Source organism: Salvia miltiorrhiza, chromosome 3 (assembly GCF_028751815.1).
Source record: "Salvia miltiorrhiza cultivar Shanhuang (shh) chromosome 3, IMPLAD_Smil_shh, whole genome shotgun sequence".
In the NCBI taxonomy this organism is placed as follows: domain Eukaryota; kingdom Viridiplantae; phylum Streptophyta; class Magnoliopsida; order Lamiales; family Lamiaceae; genus Salvia; species Salvia miltiorrhiza.
Window position 1 is genome coordinate 47,551,425 of NC_080389.1, and position 18,501 is coordinate 47,569,925.

Sequence of the window (18,501 nt, forward strand, 5' to 3'; positions counted from 1 at the left end):
GTCAGCCGGCGCCTCTGTCGGTGTAGATGGCCGAGGACGCAACAGTTCGACCGCTGCCGGCTTCTCCGCCGGCGTTAATGGCCGAACAACCGAGAAAAATGGTGAAGGTGGAACCAAGGGAGAGAAAGAGGTGGAGAGAATCGGTCAAAGGGAGAAAGAGGCGTGTGGAATTGGTCAAAAGGAAAAAGAGGCGCATGATTTAGGTATAGGGTTTGATGATTATTCATCAAACCCTCCCACTTTTCCATTATCTCAAATTCAGTCCCCTATTTTCAGTAAATTACAAAAGAAACCCCATTCTTTTGAGTCTAGTCCCTCAAGTTTATGGAAATCCCAAAATGAACCCCATGTTATTCAAAACAGCCCAATAGTTATGCCCAACTCAAATTTTGACCCAAAACTATCTGAAAATTCGAAAATAATCCCCACTGCATGTCAAGTGTCAAATAAACAAGTCAGTAGAAAAACAAATTGGATTTTTGATTGTGGGGCTACAGACACTATGACTTTTGACAAATCAGATATACTTGAGTCATCAAAATCCTTTAGAACTCATGTACAAACTGCTAATGGTGACTTAACTCAAGTAGAAGGGGCCGGAACTATAGAAATCTCCCCAACCTTGCGATTATCCAATTGTCTATATGTTCCGTCCCTATCTCATAAGTTGTTGTCAATTAGTCATGTTACTAAAGAACTCAATTGTACCATGATAATGCATCCTCACTTCTGTTTACTTCAGGATATCAGGACGGGGGAGATTATTGGGCGTGGCACTGAGCGGGATGGATTGTACTATGTGGATGAGATAGCTCAACAAGGCAAGGTGATGCTGGCTCACGGAACTGCTGACCGGGAAATCTGGCTTTGGCACCGTCGGTTAGGGCATCCATCCATGGGGTATCTTAAGCTTTTATTTCCTAAATTAATAAAAAATGGTGAGAATTTATCTTGTGAAACTTGTGTTTTAGCTAAAAGCCACCGAAAATCTTTTAAGCCTAATGACACACAAGTAAACTCCATATTTTCTCTTGTTCATTCTGATGTTTGGGGTCCTTCACCCGTGGTAGGGGGACAAGGTTTTAAATATTTTCTGTTATTTATTGATGATTGCACTAGGATGACATGGGTATATTTTTTAAAACACAAATCTGAAGTTTTTGAAAAATTTACTCATTTCCATACTATGGTTCAAACTCAGTTTCAGAAAAACATCCAAACCCTTAGAACTGATAATGGAGGGGAATTTGTTAATAATTCCATGAAAATATTTTGTCAAACAAAAGGGATTATTCATCAAACTACTTGCCCCCACACTCCTGAACAAAACGGAGTTGCCGAAAGAAAAAACCGAATTTTACTTGAAATGACTCGTTCTATGATGATTGAGTCTCATGTTCCCTCCTCGTTTTGGCCCGAGGCCGTGGCAACCTCGGCTTACCTTATTAACCGTGTCTCCCTACTAGGACTCTTAAACTTCAAACACCATTACAGAAATTGTCTACTCTGGCCTCCATACCTCTTGCCCTTACACTTCAACCACGGGTCTTTGGGTGCTCTGTTTTCGTTCACATTCCTAAACATGAACGCACCAAATTCTCTCCTTGTGCAGTCAAGTGTGTGTTTGTAGGATATGGAGTTAATCAAAAAGGATATAGGTGTTACAATTCCAAAACCCGTCAAATCATCACCACCATGAACTGTGATTTCCTTGAAACTGAGTATTTTTACGATAACCACCTTACCAGTCAGGGAGAGAGTGAGAGTGAGATCGACTTGTTAAGTTGGTTACCAATGCCAGTCCCGGAAGCAGATCCAACAGAAAAGGTTAACCTAGCCACCGAGCTTACTTCATCCACATCTGAGCAATCCAATCCACCGCCGCCCCAAATATCTTCTTCACCACTGATATCTGAGGTAAGAGATTCTGAACCTATTACTATGATTTCGGGTTCTACTGATCCTGTTTCTCAAGTGGTTGAAGAAGAAGAACAGGAAGTACAGGAGGAGCATACAATGGGTGCAGACAAGGGGAGATATGTGTTACCCCCTAGAAGTACTCGAGGAATTCCTCCTAAACGTTATTCACCAGAAAAGTTTGGGAAGAACTCTCGGTATTCTATTGGGGGTATCGCCAAAGGGAACCTATCCAAAACTGCAGCTGCCTATGAAGTAGCTTTGTATGACGAAGAGATCCCAAAGAATGCGGAACAGGCCTTAAAGATTCCACATTGGAGAGATGCCATGAAGAAAGAAATAAGTGCACTGAATCGAAACCATACATGGGAGAAGTGTAGACTACCAAAGGGGAAGAAAACGGTAGGATGCAAATGGGTCTTCACAATCAAAAGGAGACCGGATGGATCTATTGAGCGTTACAAGGCTCGATTGGTCGCAAAAGGATACACACAGATGTATGGGATCGACTACGAGGAGACCTTCTCACCTGTTGCAAAGATGAACACTGTCAGAGTGCTCCTCTCAATTGCTGCTAATAAGGACTGGGATCTTCATCAGTTCGATGTTACAAATGCTTTCCTTCATGGAGAGCTTGAAGAAGAGAGAGAAGTCTACATGGAGGTGCCTCAAGGTTTTTCAGGAGATTTTGGAGAGGGTGAAGTCTGCAAGTTGAAGAAAACCTTATATGGGCTCAAGCAGTCTCCCAGAGCTTGGTTTGGAAGATTCACCGCAGCCATGAAGAAGTTTGGATACCAGCAAAGCAACTCAGATCACACTTTATTCTTAAAGAAACGAGGTGATCTGATCTCTTGTTTGGTCATTTATGTTGATGATATGATTATAACAGGGGATGACACAGAGGAGATTCAAAAGTTGAAAGAAAGCTTGTTCAAAGAGTTCGAAATGAAGGACTTAGGAAAACTAAAATACTTCCTCGGAATTGAAGTTCTCAGATCAAAGAAGGGGATCTTCATCAACCAGAAGAAGTATACTCTAGATCTCCTAGCTGAAACTGGGATGCTAGATTGCAAGCCAGCAGAAACTCCTATTATCGTAAATCATGGGCTACAAATTGTGGAAGGAGCTCAGTTAGCCGATCGAGGACAATATCAGCGTCTGGTAGGGAAACTAATCTACCTTTCCCATACTCGACCTGACATTGCTTATGTTGTTGGTGTTGTTAGTCAATTCATGCACCAACCACAGGCTGACCACATGGAAGCTGCGCTCAGAATTGTGAGATATTTGAAGAAGACTTTTGACTATGGAGTGCTGTTAAAAAAGGCTGGACACCTTGAGATACAAGCTTACACCGATGCTGACTGGGCAGGAAACCCGAATGACAGAAAGTCAACAGCTGGATACTTTGCATCTGTGGGAGGAAATCTTGTCTCATGGAGAAGCAAGAAACAAAAGGTAGTTGCTCTCTCAAGTGCAGAATCAGAATTCAGAGGGATCAAGAGTGGGTTAACTGAAGTCCTTTGGCTAAGAAGATTGTTGATGGAATTAGGCCTTCACCCAACGAAGACGTGCAAATTGTACTGCGACAACAAGGCTGCCATCAGCATATCCGAGAACCCAGTTCAACATGATAGAACTAAACATGTCGAAGTGGATAGACACTTTATCAAGGAGAAGATTGAAGAAAAGATTGTGGAGCTCCCGTTTGTGAGGTCCGAAGATCAGCTCGCTGATATCCTAACCAAGGCTGTGGACTTCAAAAGCTTTTCAGAAGTTCTTTCCAAGTTGAGTATCGGAAATCCCGTCACTCAACTTGAGGGGGAGTGTTGAGAATTAGAAGTCAGAAAAAACAGCAAGTAATAAATACAAAGTTAGTCAAAAGAAAACAAAGGATCCCTTAATCAAAGGGATCCTTATATGACTTTGTATCAGCAAATATTAAATATGATCTCCCTTCCAACACTATAAATGGGGGAAGTGTATCAGCAGAAAAAATAAGAAATACAATTACAATCTTTAGCTTCTCTTTCTCTATGCATTATGATGATACAATGTTTCAACATGGTATCAGAGCAGGTTTAATCATAGGAACTCAGAAACGAATCATCATCGTTCATAATTCAAAACCAAAACATTCCTAGCCAATTCAAATCAGTTTGTGGAGTAACTCACCGGCGACAGTTTCGATCGCCATTCCAAAAATGAAGAAAGCTTCCAAAACCAGCGGCAGCGGCAAGCCCAACTCCCCTCAATTTGTTACTTGGTTTAGTTGGATTAACCAATAATGGGGTTGAAAATTTCAATTATTCGATGTAGGTTCGAGGAAATTCAATTTGGCTTAAATGTGAAAACTCTAAATATTATTATCTAATTCAATTTTAAAAAATTGACAAGTTTACCACATTACTAACATTGAGAAAACTGAAAGTTCTAATTGTTTGTTAAATATAAGATGATTTTCTAAACACTAATATTTATATAAATAAATTAAAATATAGTAAAATTTGGCTTAATATATTTAGAACTAATTCATCTTGATATGTCTGCATAATTTTTTTATTTATTCAACGTGGAAAAATTATCTTTTGTATTAAATTAATGACAATACAAATTATCTTTATATTATAAACACTAAGCATTTTTATCAAATATATGTTTTTTTTATAGCTGTAGACGAGATGATTCTCAAAATTCACTTTTGATCTTTCAAACTCCAAATGAGATAGTGTTAAAAAGTTAGAGGTGGTCTATCAAACTTCATACGAGATGTATTCAAAACTTAATTTTGGCCCCAAACAATAAGTTGCTATAAGTTAGAAGTGGTTTGCCAAACTCCAAACGAGATGATTCTTATAACTAAATTCTGATTCTTTAAACTTCAAATGAGATCATGCTTAGCACTCATCTACAGTATTTCAAGCTCCAAATGAGTGATGCTTAGAACTCAACTCCAATCTATCAAACCATGGACGAGATTATACTTACAAATCAGTTATAGTCTTTCAAGCTCCACACAAAATTATTCTCACAAGCCAGTTATGATCTTACGAGTATTTTGGTTTCAAACAATATGATGCTCACAAAATTAGCAGTGGTTTGTCAAGTTTCAAATGAAATGATGTTCATAACTTAATTTCAACCTTTGAAGTTTCAAATGAGATAATGCCCAACACTCAACTCCGGTCTTTCAAGCTCCAAATGAGTGATGCTTAGAACCCGGCTCAGGTCTCTCAAAATATAGACAAATTTCATATAACAAGCTTTAGATAAGATAATGATTAGATGTTCGACGTACAAAAGTCAAATGTGATATTTCAAACCACAAACAAGATGATGCTCAAAGTCTTGTAAGATTCGAGATGACGTTCATATATAAGATGTGATCTTAAATTTTGTTTATCAATTTATAAAAATTATACTCCTATAAAATTAGTAAATCTTTCCTATACATTATAAATAAAAAATACGATGTGTCAATCCTTCATCATATCATATGTCAAATATACCTAATTTTTTTTCTTCTTATTTTTCTAAATCTCCAACCTCACATCAACTTTTTATGAAATTTCATCAAATAAAAATTTATAAAAAAAGACAATCTATTTTAACTTTCACCAAAAATTAACTGACAAAAATTATTGAGATTATTATAACTTGAACTGTACCAGCAATTTATTATGGTCAAATAAAATTAAAATTTAAAAATAATTTATATGAAAATCATTTCATATGCTATAATAAAAAATAATACTCCCTCCGTCCCTAAAATAAGTTCATCTTTTTCCTTTTTGGGACGTCCCCCAAATAAGTTCCTATTTCTTTCTTTCCATTTTTGGACAACTACCCCACCACTAATAATATTTTATTTATTCTTACTTTTCACTTATTCACCACTCTCAATACTAATTATAACACTTTTTCACCTTTTCACCACTCTCAATACTAATTATAACATATTTTTTTCTATTATCAATACACTTTATCATTTTTCCTTAAAACACGTGTCGTCCCCAAAGAGGAACTTATTTTGGGGACGGAGGGAGTATACAATAATAATTACTCCCTCTGTCCCTAAAATTTGTGAACTAAAAGAGATGACATGAGTTTTAAGATAAAGTATGATAGTTATGTTTAAATAGAGATTGGGTTCCACACTTTTTTATAAATAATGAGAGGAAAAATTTGTGGGGTCATTTCCAAATAAAAAAAGACCACAATTTTCAGGGACGTCTCAATATAATAATAAAACCACAATTTTTAAGAACGAAGAAAATATAGTATAAAGTGGTTCCCCGTCGAATTTCGACGGGTTAATATTTTTATTAAGTGACCTGCGGCGGTGGTGGTGTGTAAATTTTTTAAATTAAATTGGTAAAGCATAAAAAAGTGTCAATGTAACCAAGAGAAAGAAGTACATATTTAAATATTTAATAGATGCAATTAAGATAAAGATAATAGATGAGAAATATTTGAAAAATAGGATCTTTGAATTTCTTATTTTTATAAAGTAATTCAATCTTTTTTAAAATAATTAAATCTTACAGTTAATACTAATATAAAAATAAAATTAAATGAATTAAAAATCAGCCAAAAGGCAATTCTCGACAAACGTGCAACTATAGTTTGAAAAAGTAACTAAGGTAGAGCCAATATCTCTATTAAATAAAAAATTTTATTGAAATTAAAAATATTTGCCACATGGCAAGATCTCAACGGCGAGTTGCATTAAAGCAGTCGCAGGATAGAACAACCTTATAGTGAGAGTTGAGGTGGGTTGCAGTAAAACTTTGCTGCCAAATCTCTTCAAATCTAATGTTGCAACTGTTGCAATAGATGCAACACTTCATCTGCACAACTAAGGTAAAAAAATGTTGGCTTCGTGGGGCCATTCCACATGAAGTGGAAATAGCTCAACACAATTTGTGGGGATGAATTTAAACACACATACATCTGCATTTCTGTTGGAGAATAATGGCGAAAAAGCTAGTGAAGTACTGTTTGGTATGCTAACCTAAATTGAGGCGTTCTGAGTTTAGAAAGAAAAACTTGAAATTTTTTCTTGATTTTGTTTTGTGAAATGTATATACTAGGTGGATACGTTTGCAGAGACGGCGTTCAAAGGGAATCCGTCGTCGGTATGCGTGGTGGAGGAGGAGAAAGATCCCGAGTGGCTGCGGAATGTGGCTCGCGAGTTCAACCAGGCTGTGACCAGCTACTTGACTCAGTCCACCACCGGCTTCCAGCTGCGGTGGTTCACTCGCGACGGCGATGAGGTCAGAGATGAGCTAATTCACTATACTTATCACTAGATTTCTGCATCTGATTACATAACTGTCACTCAAATCTAGTTGTTCAAAATGTTGAATTTTTTTTTTTGGGTGTAGATTTCAATTTGTGGGCATGCAACTCTAGCAGCAGCCTATTATATTTTACTACGCCTCTTGCCCACCGGCGACGCCGTCCAACTATCAACTTTGTCCGGAATCATCATCGCCCGGAAGGTTCCAGAACTTTCCATTCCGCCATCGTTCTCGATCGAGCTCGACTTCCCCGTGCTGCCGTTGGAGGATTTTATCCCTCCCGATCTATCGCAGATCGAGAAAATGCTCAACACTGATTCTATCACCGAGATCAAGAAGACAAGCCGTGAAAATTACCTCTTGGTCCTCTCTCTTTCTCTCTCTGGATTTGTCTCTCATGATTGCAGAATCTCAAGTGTGATTTGCTCAGGTGGTTGTGGCATCTGGGGAAGCTGTTAGAGGTGTGGATGCAGATATTGGTGCAGTGAGAAAGTATCCTGTGAGAGGGCTCATCGTCACCGGAAAAGCGCCTTTTGAGTCGGAATACGATATCTATTACCGTTTCTTCTGCCCTAATCTGGGCGCCGATGAGGTGAATTATCATCGATTAATTTAGTTATTGGGCAAATTTTAGGAGTGATTAATTGATTGTTGGTTGTTTAATTAGGATCATGTCTGTGGAAGTGCTCATTGTGCCTTGGCACCCTACTGGTCTCAAAGACTCGGCAAAAATGATTTTGTGTCGTATACTGTAAGACCTCTCTTCTCTTTTCTCTCTCTCTCTCTCTCTCTCTCTCATGATCATTCTTGAATCAGGCATCGACAAGAGGTGGAGTGATTCATGTGCATCTTGATGAAAAGAATGAGAGAGTATTGATCAGGGGAAGAGCTGTCGCGGTGATGGAAGGCTCCATTTTGGTCTAAAACTGTGGTATGATGGAATAGATGTTATGGAACTAGGAGTGATTCATATGCTTGGTATGTACAAAGAATATTAAATGAAGGGGTAATTGCCTGTAAATTCCTAACGTTTACACGGAATTGGTTTTTGCACTTTTTTTTTTTAATTTTTCTTCTTTTAAATACCTAACCTTTAGTTTTTGTCTGAAATTTATCCGATCACCGGTTTTTTCTTACGCCGGCGTCGGAAATGCCACTGTGGCAGCCGGAATTCAGACTGTGGCAGCCGGAATTCTCCACTTGGCTCATTTGTGACATGTGGCAAAAAAATCTGAAAAAAAATTGAAATAAAAAATACATATGGAAGTCCACCACCCCAAACCCTAACTCTCCCTCCCCCACCCGGCGCCGCCCCCTGCCACCTCCACCACCGCCGGCGCTGCCACCCACCGATACCACCACCAACGCTCCACCACCTGGAGCAGCTGAGGAAGTCGATTGCCGTCGCCGTCCTCCGGAGCAGCAGACCAGCCTCCACTTCGTGGTAATGCACGAGCAAGGTGCGCGACCAAGCGGCGGAGCAGCAGACCAGCCTCCGACTTCCGGCCTCACCCTCCCCATATCTCGCTGGCCTCCCCCTCCCCAGATCTCGTCGGTCTTCCACTCCCCAGACCGCAGCGACCTTCCCCTCCCCCATCCCTAGATCCCGTCGACCTCTGCCGCCCCCTCCCCCTCTCACCTGACTTTCCCCTTCTCCCTTCACATCTCACCAGTTCCAATTTCTCCGAATTGAAGCGGCGAAGCGCGGGGAATTGGTGGTGGCGATGGTGGTGGTGGCGCAACAGGGGGCGACACGAATTGGTGGAGAATTGCGGATCTAGGGCACGAACTGTTGCCCTTTGTGCGCTGCCGTCTGTGCTTGCGAATGTCGTGAGAACGGTGTAGGGTGGTGCCGGCAATGGTGGCGGCATGGGCGGTGGCGGGTTGGGAACTGGGGAGGGGCAGACGGGATCTGGGGATTTTGGGGAGGGGCCGATGGGTTTGGGGATGAGAGATAGCCAATGGGTCTGGGAATGGGGGAAGGGGTGGCCGGCGCTGGCGTATGGTGGCGGCGGGCGGCGCCGGCGGGTGGCGGGAAGGGGGAAGATGTGAATTAGGTTGGGGAAGATGATGAGTTGGAAATTTTCTTCTTTTTTTTTTAATTTTTTTTTCCACATGTAAAAATTATATTTAGGTGTCAATTCCGGTTGCCATCTCATCTATTCCGGCTGCCAAAGTGGCATTTCCGGCGCCGGCGTAAGAAAAATCCTGTGATCGGATAAATTTCAGACAAAAACTAAAGGTTAGGTATTTAAAAGAAGAAAAATAAAAAAAAGTGCAAAAACCAATTATGTGTAAACGTTAGGAATTTACAGGCAATTACCCCTTAAATGAATGGAATTGTGATTTTTTATTTGATTCTATTCTTATGATTCATAGCTACAAATAAAGTTTATGAATGAAATGAAATTGTTTTATTTTACCCCCTCCGTCCGCGAATTAAAGCCCCATTTGCCTCTAAATATTTGTCCGCGAATTAAAGCCCCATTTGCCTTTTTGTACCCTTTTACCCTCCCTCTTTACTTTAAATTACTACCCTTTGCCATTAATTATCCCACCTAATTTTTTAACCTACTTAATTATTCATTAAGTATTCATCCTTAATTAAAGCCCCATTAAATTTATGTCTATCAAATGGAATTCTAAAGAATTCCACATTTCGCAGTTGCCTCTCTCTCTCTACCAAACCCTTATCTTTTTCATCGGGTTCTTCTCTCTTTGCATCGTCTCTCTCTTGTTCTTCCTAAATCTACCATTGTTGTGTTACTCCATGGATCATCCCTTTGAAACTGAATCGATTGTGCCGGAAACCCCGGCCTCTGATCTCTGTGAATTGGCGCTGTGGTTGATGGCTGAAACCGAGCCGCCGGGCCTCCCTCTCTCTGAATCGGAGAAAACGACGTCAGTATCTGAAGCGGCGCCGTGGTTGCTGCCGGATACTGAAGCGGCTCGTCTCCCTCTCTCTGAATCGGAGCAGATCTCGCCGGTAGCTGAAGCGGCGCCATGGTTGCTGCCGGATACCGAAGCGGCTCGTCTCCCTCTCTCTGAATCGGAGCAGATCTCGCCGGTAGCTGAAGCGGCGCCATGGTTGATGCCGGATACTGAAGCGGCTCGTCTCCCTCTCTACTGTCTCTCTTGTTTTTATCACACCAGCCAATCCATAATTCAACATCATTATTCTTTTCTTTTTCCGTTTCATCTTGCCTTACGCGGTTAGTTTTTTCCTCCTTTTCTTCTTTGTTTTTTGATGTGAGAATTTAGTGATTAAAGTATTTTTCTGTACGTAGATGGACCATTTATTTTTGGTTGACTTAATTTCATGAATTTTATTTTTCAGTGTTTTTTTGAAGAATTTGTTTGTGATCGTCGAGTTGCTTTGATGATCTCGATTTTTTTACACTGCGTTGGTGCCTCTGTTTGTGTTCTTCTGTTGTCTTTAGCGGAATATGTGGTGCAGTTGTTGATCGAACAGATTATGTGGTGCCTATTAAATTTCGAATTCTGCCTATTAAATTAATTAATCAATGAAACATAAAATTAAGACTTAAATTGAAACATAAAATTAAATGGAAAGCTTAAAGTCAATAAAGTAAAAGCATTCTCTTAAGTAAAGATTAGCAAAAAGTAAACAACTACCCTTATCTTTTACCTACAACACCTTTTTCAGCTTTCTTAGTCTCCGTGCCCAACAGTAAATGGGGCTTTAATTCGCGGACGGAGGGAGTAATAATTTACGTTTTACATCACTTTAAAGTATAAAAATTATAAATATAATTGAGTAGATAAATATTTTATTGATGTATTTTACGAAAAATATTTGTAAAAATTTAAATTAAGATGGTAATTTTGTGGATGTTAATATATAGTTAGGGCTGGTAAACCGGTTCGGTTTTACCGAACCGACCGGTTAACCGGAACCGGATTAGGCCCTGTGGAGTAATCAGAAATCGAACCGATTTACGGACCGGTTAACTGAATAACCGGTCCGGTTAACCGGTCAACCGATTAATTCGGTGATTTCAATTTCGCCCAGAATTAATCGGTTAATTCAGTTAACCGGTTAACCGAATAACCGAATTAATCCCAAAAAATTCAAAATTAATGAATTTGTAGGAAGTGGGATTCAGACCTTATCCTTTCAAAGAACAAAAAAATATTTTATAAAGACTTGTAAGGTTATATTTTTATATTAAAAAAAAAAAGAACAATTCTAATTCTAATAAATAAATTCTCAACCTAAGCAACAATTTAACCACAAATCACAATAAACACACATTACAATCAAAAGCAACAATAACAAGTCAATTACTTTCAATCCATAAAAAAATCTAATGAAATTAGTCTAAACTCCACCAACAAACATAACATAAAACATAAAGCAACACAAGTCTAAAGTCCCACAACAATAACGAAAAAACGTATTCAAAGTACTTGGCTTGTCTGACTAGGAACATCTCCACTAGTTCCTCCACAATCTTCATGTCCTCCACCACCATTCATCCCAAGTTGTATCAAAACTGTTTATTTTTTGAAATTAACAAGAATAATAATTAGCATATTTGTATGATTAAACATAATTTATACTTTATAAGACATTAAAGTACTCACCCGATTCAAACTCTTTCTCTAACTTATTATCGGACACATCTTCTTCATCTTGGAGAAATTTATCCGATGAACTAGATTTGAGTCAATCCTCAGCGCATATCAAAGCCTCCGCCGTATTAGTAGTCAACGAGCTTCTAAATTGAGATAAAATACGACCCCCCGTGCTAAATGCAGCCTCAGAAGCAACACTCGATATAGGGATAGCCAAGATGTCCCTCACCATCTCGGATAGAATAGGGAAGCGCGGGCTATTTTTGGACCACCACTGTAGGATATAATACTGATTACCCTCGGTAGCTTTGTGTTTGTATTTCTTTTCAGCAAAGTACACAATAATCTCTGACATATCGCCTGAATCTTCATCTTCACTATCATCAGAAATAACATCAACACGACCACGAGCACCACTAACTCGAGATTCAATTTGAACCGAAGTAGGTGCATTGGCAACTGCTGTATCAACTGTGTGACTAGTGCACTTGCGAAAACTTATTATCTATTTATTCAATCTCCACTCCTTGTCAATGCAATGTGCTGTGACACAAATAAAATTTGTGTTGTTAATTCCTGTCCAACAATCAGTCGTGATCGACACTCGTCCCATGCCTTTAGCTTGAAAAAAAGATTTCAAACTCACCTTCCGCTCCAAAAACAATTTCATACAATCAGCTCTTACTGTTTGTCTGCCCGGGATCTTGAACATAGGACATGCAACCTCTATAAACATCTTGAACCCTTCACGCTCGACAAATCTAAATGGAAGTTCATCCATGATGATCATCCGACACAATGCCATTCTAACGACATTTTGATCGAATTTCCAACTTGTCGACAACCCTGTTCCATCACTATTGGGTTGTAAGTTGAGAACTGATTGACTAGTTATTGCTTGATGCTTCTTCAAGCATGAAGTAGTATGATTCTTCAAAGCAGTGGTGTCGTTTCTATTCGGATCAGCCTTATTAGTCTGCCACAACGCTTGCATTGCCCTTTCTTAATCTTTTCCCCTTCTCTGTCCATAACCTGAATATAATCAGCCCAAACAGTGGACCTTGTCCCAGAAGATTTTCTAGTTTTTTTTTGTCTTTGGTTCTTCATCATCACCCTCTAGTTCACGTATTTCAACCTCTTCAAACATATCATCGTCTTCAATTCCAAGCCTATTGCTAGTTTGTTGTGTGATAGATTGTGATCAATCTTCAATTCTCTCCATCTAATCAAGAAGTTAGTTAACTTATTACTTATTAGTTATTAGTAAACAAACAAGTTAGTCAATTTATAAATCACTTACTACTTTGTCTTTAAACTTCATATAAAAAACTTAATTTACACCTAATCAAGAGTCAAGACAACATACTAAAAAATATTGTCCAAACTAATCCACCATTCTATTTTATTTTAATCACAATTTACATATTACGTGTGTATCTAATTAACAAAGCAAATATTATTAAACACAATTCATTATCATCACTAATCATTATACAGAAACTTAATTTCCACCACATTGCCTATCATCATCTCAATTTATATAATAAAAAAGAGTTAAAAGACCATAATCAATTTATATCATTATCGATTTATCATCATTCATCAGTATTAAAAGACCATCATTAAAATGATAACTCACCACCAATCACCATCTCCAACATGAATACATGATAATTCATAACAAACAGAAAACTATATAACTGCGAAATCAAATCACCAACACATAAATACATCATACATATTCAAAGCCATCAATATACATAAGATTCGTTCGACTTTCAACTTTCAAGTTTCAAGCAATACAAAATGCAAACAATTTTTTATATACTAATGTTGTAATGCAGTAATGCCTAAAAATCCAATTCACCAATTCAAGTCACCACCAACCAATTCACCATCTCCAAAATCCAAATTAAACAATGCTAAAATGCTAAAAAAGGAAGAAAAGAAAAGATGTTAACCTGCTGAATGGACGAGCTGCTGCTGACGGAGGGAAAAATGGCGGAGGAGGCGAGCCTGGCGGAGGGGGCGACGCTTGCAGAGTGAGTGTTGCCGGCAGAGCAACGTTGGCGGAGGGAAAAACCGGCGAAAGAGGCGCCGGTGCAATGAACGAGCTACTGCTGCCTGCTGGGATGAGCTGTACTACTGAGACTGGAGAAAGGGAGAGAGGCGCCGGTGGGAGAGGCAGCGGCGCCGGTGCCAGTGGAAGGCAGGGATGGGAGGCCGGAACTCGAAAGACAGAAAGAAAGGGGTGGAGGCGGGTGGAATGGCCGAATGGAACAGGAACATGAACCCTAATGACTAATGTGAATAAATTAATTAATTTTAAAAAAAATCGATTAATCGGTTTAACCGGTTAACCGACCGGTTAAACCGATTAACCAGTTTACTATGAGAGTATTAATCGATAACCAAACCGAATCAGGAAAAATCAGTTTTCGGTTAACCGATAACCGGTTTTTTCGATTCGGTTACGGTTTTAACTGAAAAAACCGGCACCGATTTACCAGCCCTATATTTAGTTCCATAGGATATACACTTCTTTCCTAAAAATTAAAAAAAATCGATTGTCGATAGATAAATTTAAGTATTTGTAATTCTATTTTTTTTCTTTAACTTTATAGAACTTACGTTTGAATTAATTAATACTTAATTTTATGTTAAGACTAAATATTATTAAGGAGTTTATAAAATTTAGCATAAATTTCACATAGTATTATTTTTAGAGTCAACATATGAAAGTAGCCATTTTCTATTAGTAAACTTAAAATTTACCCACTCAAATAAATTTTTTAAAATTACCCATTTTTTGTATTAAATGACTAAATTGCCCCTAAGATTAAAATTAAAAAACTACCCACCAAATACATCATCACAAACACACTACATATTTTTTTTTAAAAAAATAACAGATCTCATTTTTCTCTCTCCTATCTTTTTCTCGATACACACGCACACACATACTCTCTCTCTCTCTCTCTCTCTCTCTTCTCTTTCTCTCTTTTTCTTGGTGGTAAGACATATACTCTCTCTCTCTCTCTCTCCCATCTCTTTCTCTTATCTCTCTCTCTCTCTCTCTCTCTTTTCTCTATCTTGAATTACTGAAAAGCACACGGTATAATTCTGCAGCGTCACATTTCAATTTCAAAGAAGAAGCAGATACGAGGATCCTGCAAAGACTCCGAACAGGATTGACTTCAACTTCAGCCAGCATGGATTCTCTCTCTCTCTCTCTCTCCTCTCTCTTTCTCTTCTCTCTCTCTTTAGATGAATTAATTGGGTAAGATTAATCGGGATGGAAGCTCGCCGCCATGAAACTAAGTTTAAGGTCGCGATGAATCGGCGAGCTCTGCGATTTGAATTTTTTTTCATTCACAATTTGAGGAATTTATAGAAAGTGATGGCATGTTTCGATTTTTTTAATCATCTACAATTTTCACGAGCCAATGTCAACATATCTTGTTTTTAAGAGGAATTTGAGAAAAAGTTAAATTCAATTTGATTTTATTAAAAAATACAAGTAATGAAGAAATTGATGAAAATTACGCAACTTTGTACAAATGTTCTTGAATTCACAATCAGATCTATGAATTCACAACTAAAACTAGAATTCACAATCACCTCAATAAACTACAACTAAATCATTAGTGTTGGTTGTGAATTCAAGTTTAAAAACTCGAATTCACAACTAGTTATTTTGGTTGTGAATTCGAGTTTTAAAACTAGAATTCACAATCAGTTTGATGAATTCACAACTGAATACTAGCTATTTAGTTGTGAATTCGAGTTTTAAAGCTTGAATTCATAACTAATTGTTTTGGTTGTGAATTCGAAGTTTTAAAATTAAAATTCACAACCAGTTTGATGAATTCACGACTGAATTGCTAATGTTAGTTGTGAATTTGAGTTTTAAATCTTGAATTCACAACCAACTCTATTGCTAGTTGTGAATTCAAGTAGTCATGAATTTGAGTTTTAAATCTTGAATGCACGACTAACAATATTCGTAGTTGTGAATTCAAGTAGGGATGACAACGGGCCGGATCTGGACCGAGTTTGGCCAATACCAGATCCAGATCCGTTTGCATATACCAGATCCAGATCCTGATCCAGATCCGCGGATCTGAAAATTTTGGATCCAGATCCAGATCCGTCAGATCCACGGATCCGCGGGTCCAGATCCATGGATCTAATGTTTTCAAATTAAATTCAAAAATAAATTTACAAAATCAACAACATTTAATATCTATCATGAAAAATATTGTACAAAATCAACAATATTTAATATCCATCATGAAAATCAAGTTATCAAAATATCAAAATAAACAAATCTCAATGCATGAGTCTATGAGAAGTCGAGAACAAGTCTTCCCCAATCCAAATTAATTCTATTTTTTTTATTTTTTAATATATCTAATATTATTAATAAAATAAATATAAAAAATAAATAATATATTTTTAATTAAATCGGATCCACGGGTCGGATCTGGGTCGGATCCGGATCTCAAATGTCAAGATCCAGATCCAGATCCGTTTTAGAAAATGAGATCCAGATCCGGATCCAGATCTGCGGATCCAAAAAATTGAGGATCTGGATCCACGGATCTGGACCGGGTCCAGGATCCACTGCCATCCCTAAATTCAAGGTTTAAAGCTTGAATTGACGCCTAACAATATTTCTAGTTGTGAATTCACGCGAATTCACGACTAACACTATTTTTACTTGTGAATTCAAACTTTAAAATTCAAATTCACGACTACTTGAATTCACAACCAAAATAAATCATGGTTATGAATTCGACTGGTTGTGAGATGCGCGAATCTTCCCCAACCTCCCTCACTTCCAAACCCTAATTCCCCTCTACCCCATCCGTCGCCGCCGCCCTCTTGTTCACTAATTTCTTTAACACACCGCAAGTGTACAGGTGCAATTGTGTACAGTAGCAAGTAAGGCCGTATTCCACAGAGACCAATTAATATTAATTTATATCCAAAATTATTATTCTCTATCTGGACAACATAATTGAAAGTTTGATTTTAAAACTAAGAAAAATAAATACCAGAAAACAAATAAATCAAGTTGCAGGGAAGAATCAAGGAAGAATTAAATTATCCAAGGTAAATGTTTCAACGGATTGGAAATCTCAACAGATTCAATTCAACAATCAAGATAATTCTCCTAGGACAATCTCAGAGTTAGTTTATACCCACTCTCGTGGCATACAAACAGTTGATTACATGCAAGGCTATCGTCCCCGAATCACTCTTCTAACATGCAACTCTCAAAGGTTCCTAGGATTAATGTCCTCACAAATATAAATTCCCTTTAGAATTAAATAAGAGTGTTCTATATTATTAGTTCAGGTAATAATTATCATCTCCCGATCTCAAATTAAAACCTATGATTATGTTAAAATGGTGGCCAATCAATAAAGCAAACAATAGGCACAAGAACATAAAAAGGATAAATAAATCTGATTAATAAAAATCAAAACTGTCAAGAATCCAAATATGTTTATGTTGGGTCTCGGAAGGTCTAGAATAGGTGTATTGGGGGAAGGGGAGAATACACCTATAGGCAGTTTTTCAAAATCAAACACAATACAACCTTTGACAGTTAACTGATACTGAAAAGTATGACTGATGAACCAGTTAACGAAAGGTTGAAGACTGATACTGAAAAACACTTAAGTAAAGATATCAGTTAAAGTCAAGACTTCAACTGATACACTCGTAGAGCTTCAATCTTGGATTGAACAGAGAAGTGCTATGAATCTTACTGACTATCCGAGAATTATCAAAAGTTGGATCAATAGTTGCATTCGGAGACAACTCACTAGGCGAAACAAAAGACTATGGTGTACTCAACATGGGTAACGTCAGTATCAGTAATGTTAGCTATGTTTCTGGTCTTAAACATAACTTGTTCTCTGTGAGTCAATTTTGTGACAGCGGATTCGCAGTGAAAATCAAGAAGGATGAATTCGCTGTAAGAAACAACCAGAAGAAGGTGGTGCTGAGAGGAATCAGGCAAGGAAATCTCTACGTTGTATCATGGGAAGATAGCCCACCTGAGAATATGCAGGTATGACTAGGGGTGAGCAAAATATTCAAAATCCGAATATCTGATCCGAACCAAACTGAAATTTAAAATTTGATTGGGATTTTTGGATCGGATCGGATTGAATTTTAAGCAAATTTCGGATTTTCGGATCGGATCAGATCGGCATTTTAAAAATCCGAAATCCGAATTATATTTATAATATAATTAATATTATAATATAATAACTATATATATATATAATTATTAGTTTTTAAATAGTTAAATATTTCTAAATTCTAACCCTATACTCTCATTTTGGTTGATTATAATTAATGTCTTGTTAATTATGACCTTAATTTGATTGTAATTATCTAATAGGTTAGGTTGACATCTATTTCGGATTTTTCGGATTTTTTCGATTTTCCGATTTTTTCTAAAATTTCGATTTTTTTTTTCACATTTCGGATTTTTCAGTTTGGATAGGATTTTATCCAAAATTTTTCGGTTTTTTGGATTCGGATTTTCGGATAATACGGTTCGGATCGTATTGAATTTTAGGGAAATTTCGGATTTTCGGATCGGATCGGATGAGGCAAAAATCCGATCCGAAATCCGAATGCTCACCCCTAGGTACGACAC

The 18,501-nt window shown here is 37.7% G+C and overlaps 1 protein-coding gene across 1 annotated transcript; it reads left to right on the top strand.

The window, feature by feature from the left end:
* Window positions 1-6,647: 6,647 nt before the first annotated feature.
* On the top strand, window positions 6,648-8,283 carry LOC131016207 (uncharacterized). Its single transcript, XM_057944847.1, has 6 exons — window positions 6,648-6,921; window positions 7,011-7,193; window positions 7,305-7,583; window positions 7,651-7,812; window positions 7,888-7,971; window positions 8,037-8,283. The coding sequence occupies exons 1-6, from the start codon at window positions 6,892-6,894 to the stop codon at window positions 8,142-8,144; spliced, it is 846 nt and encodes a 281-aa protein (XP_057800830.1). The 5' UTR covers window positions 6,648-6,891; the 3' UTR covers window positions 8,145-8,283.
* The last annotated feature ends 10,218 nt before the right edge of the window (window positions 8,284-18,501 follow it).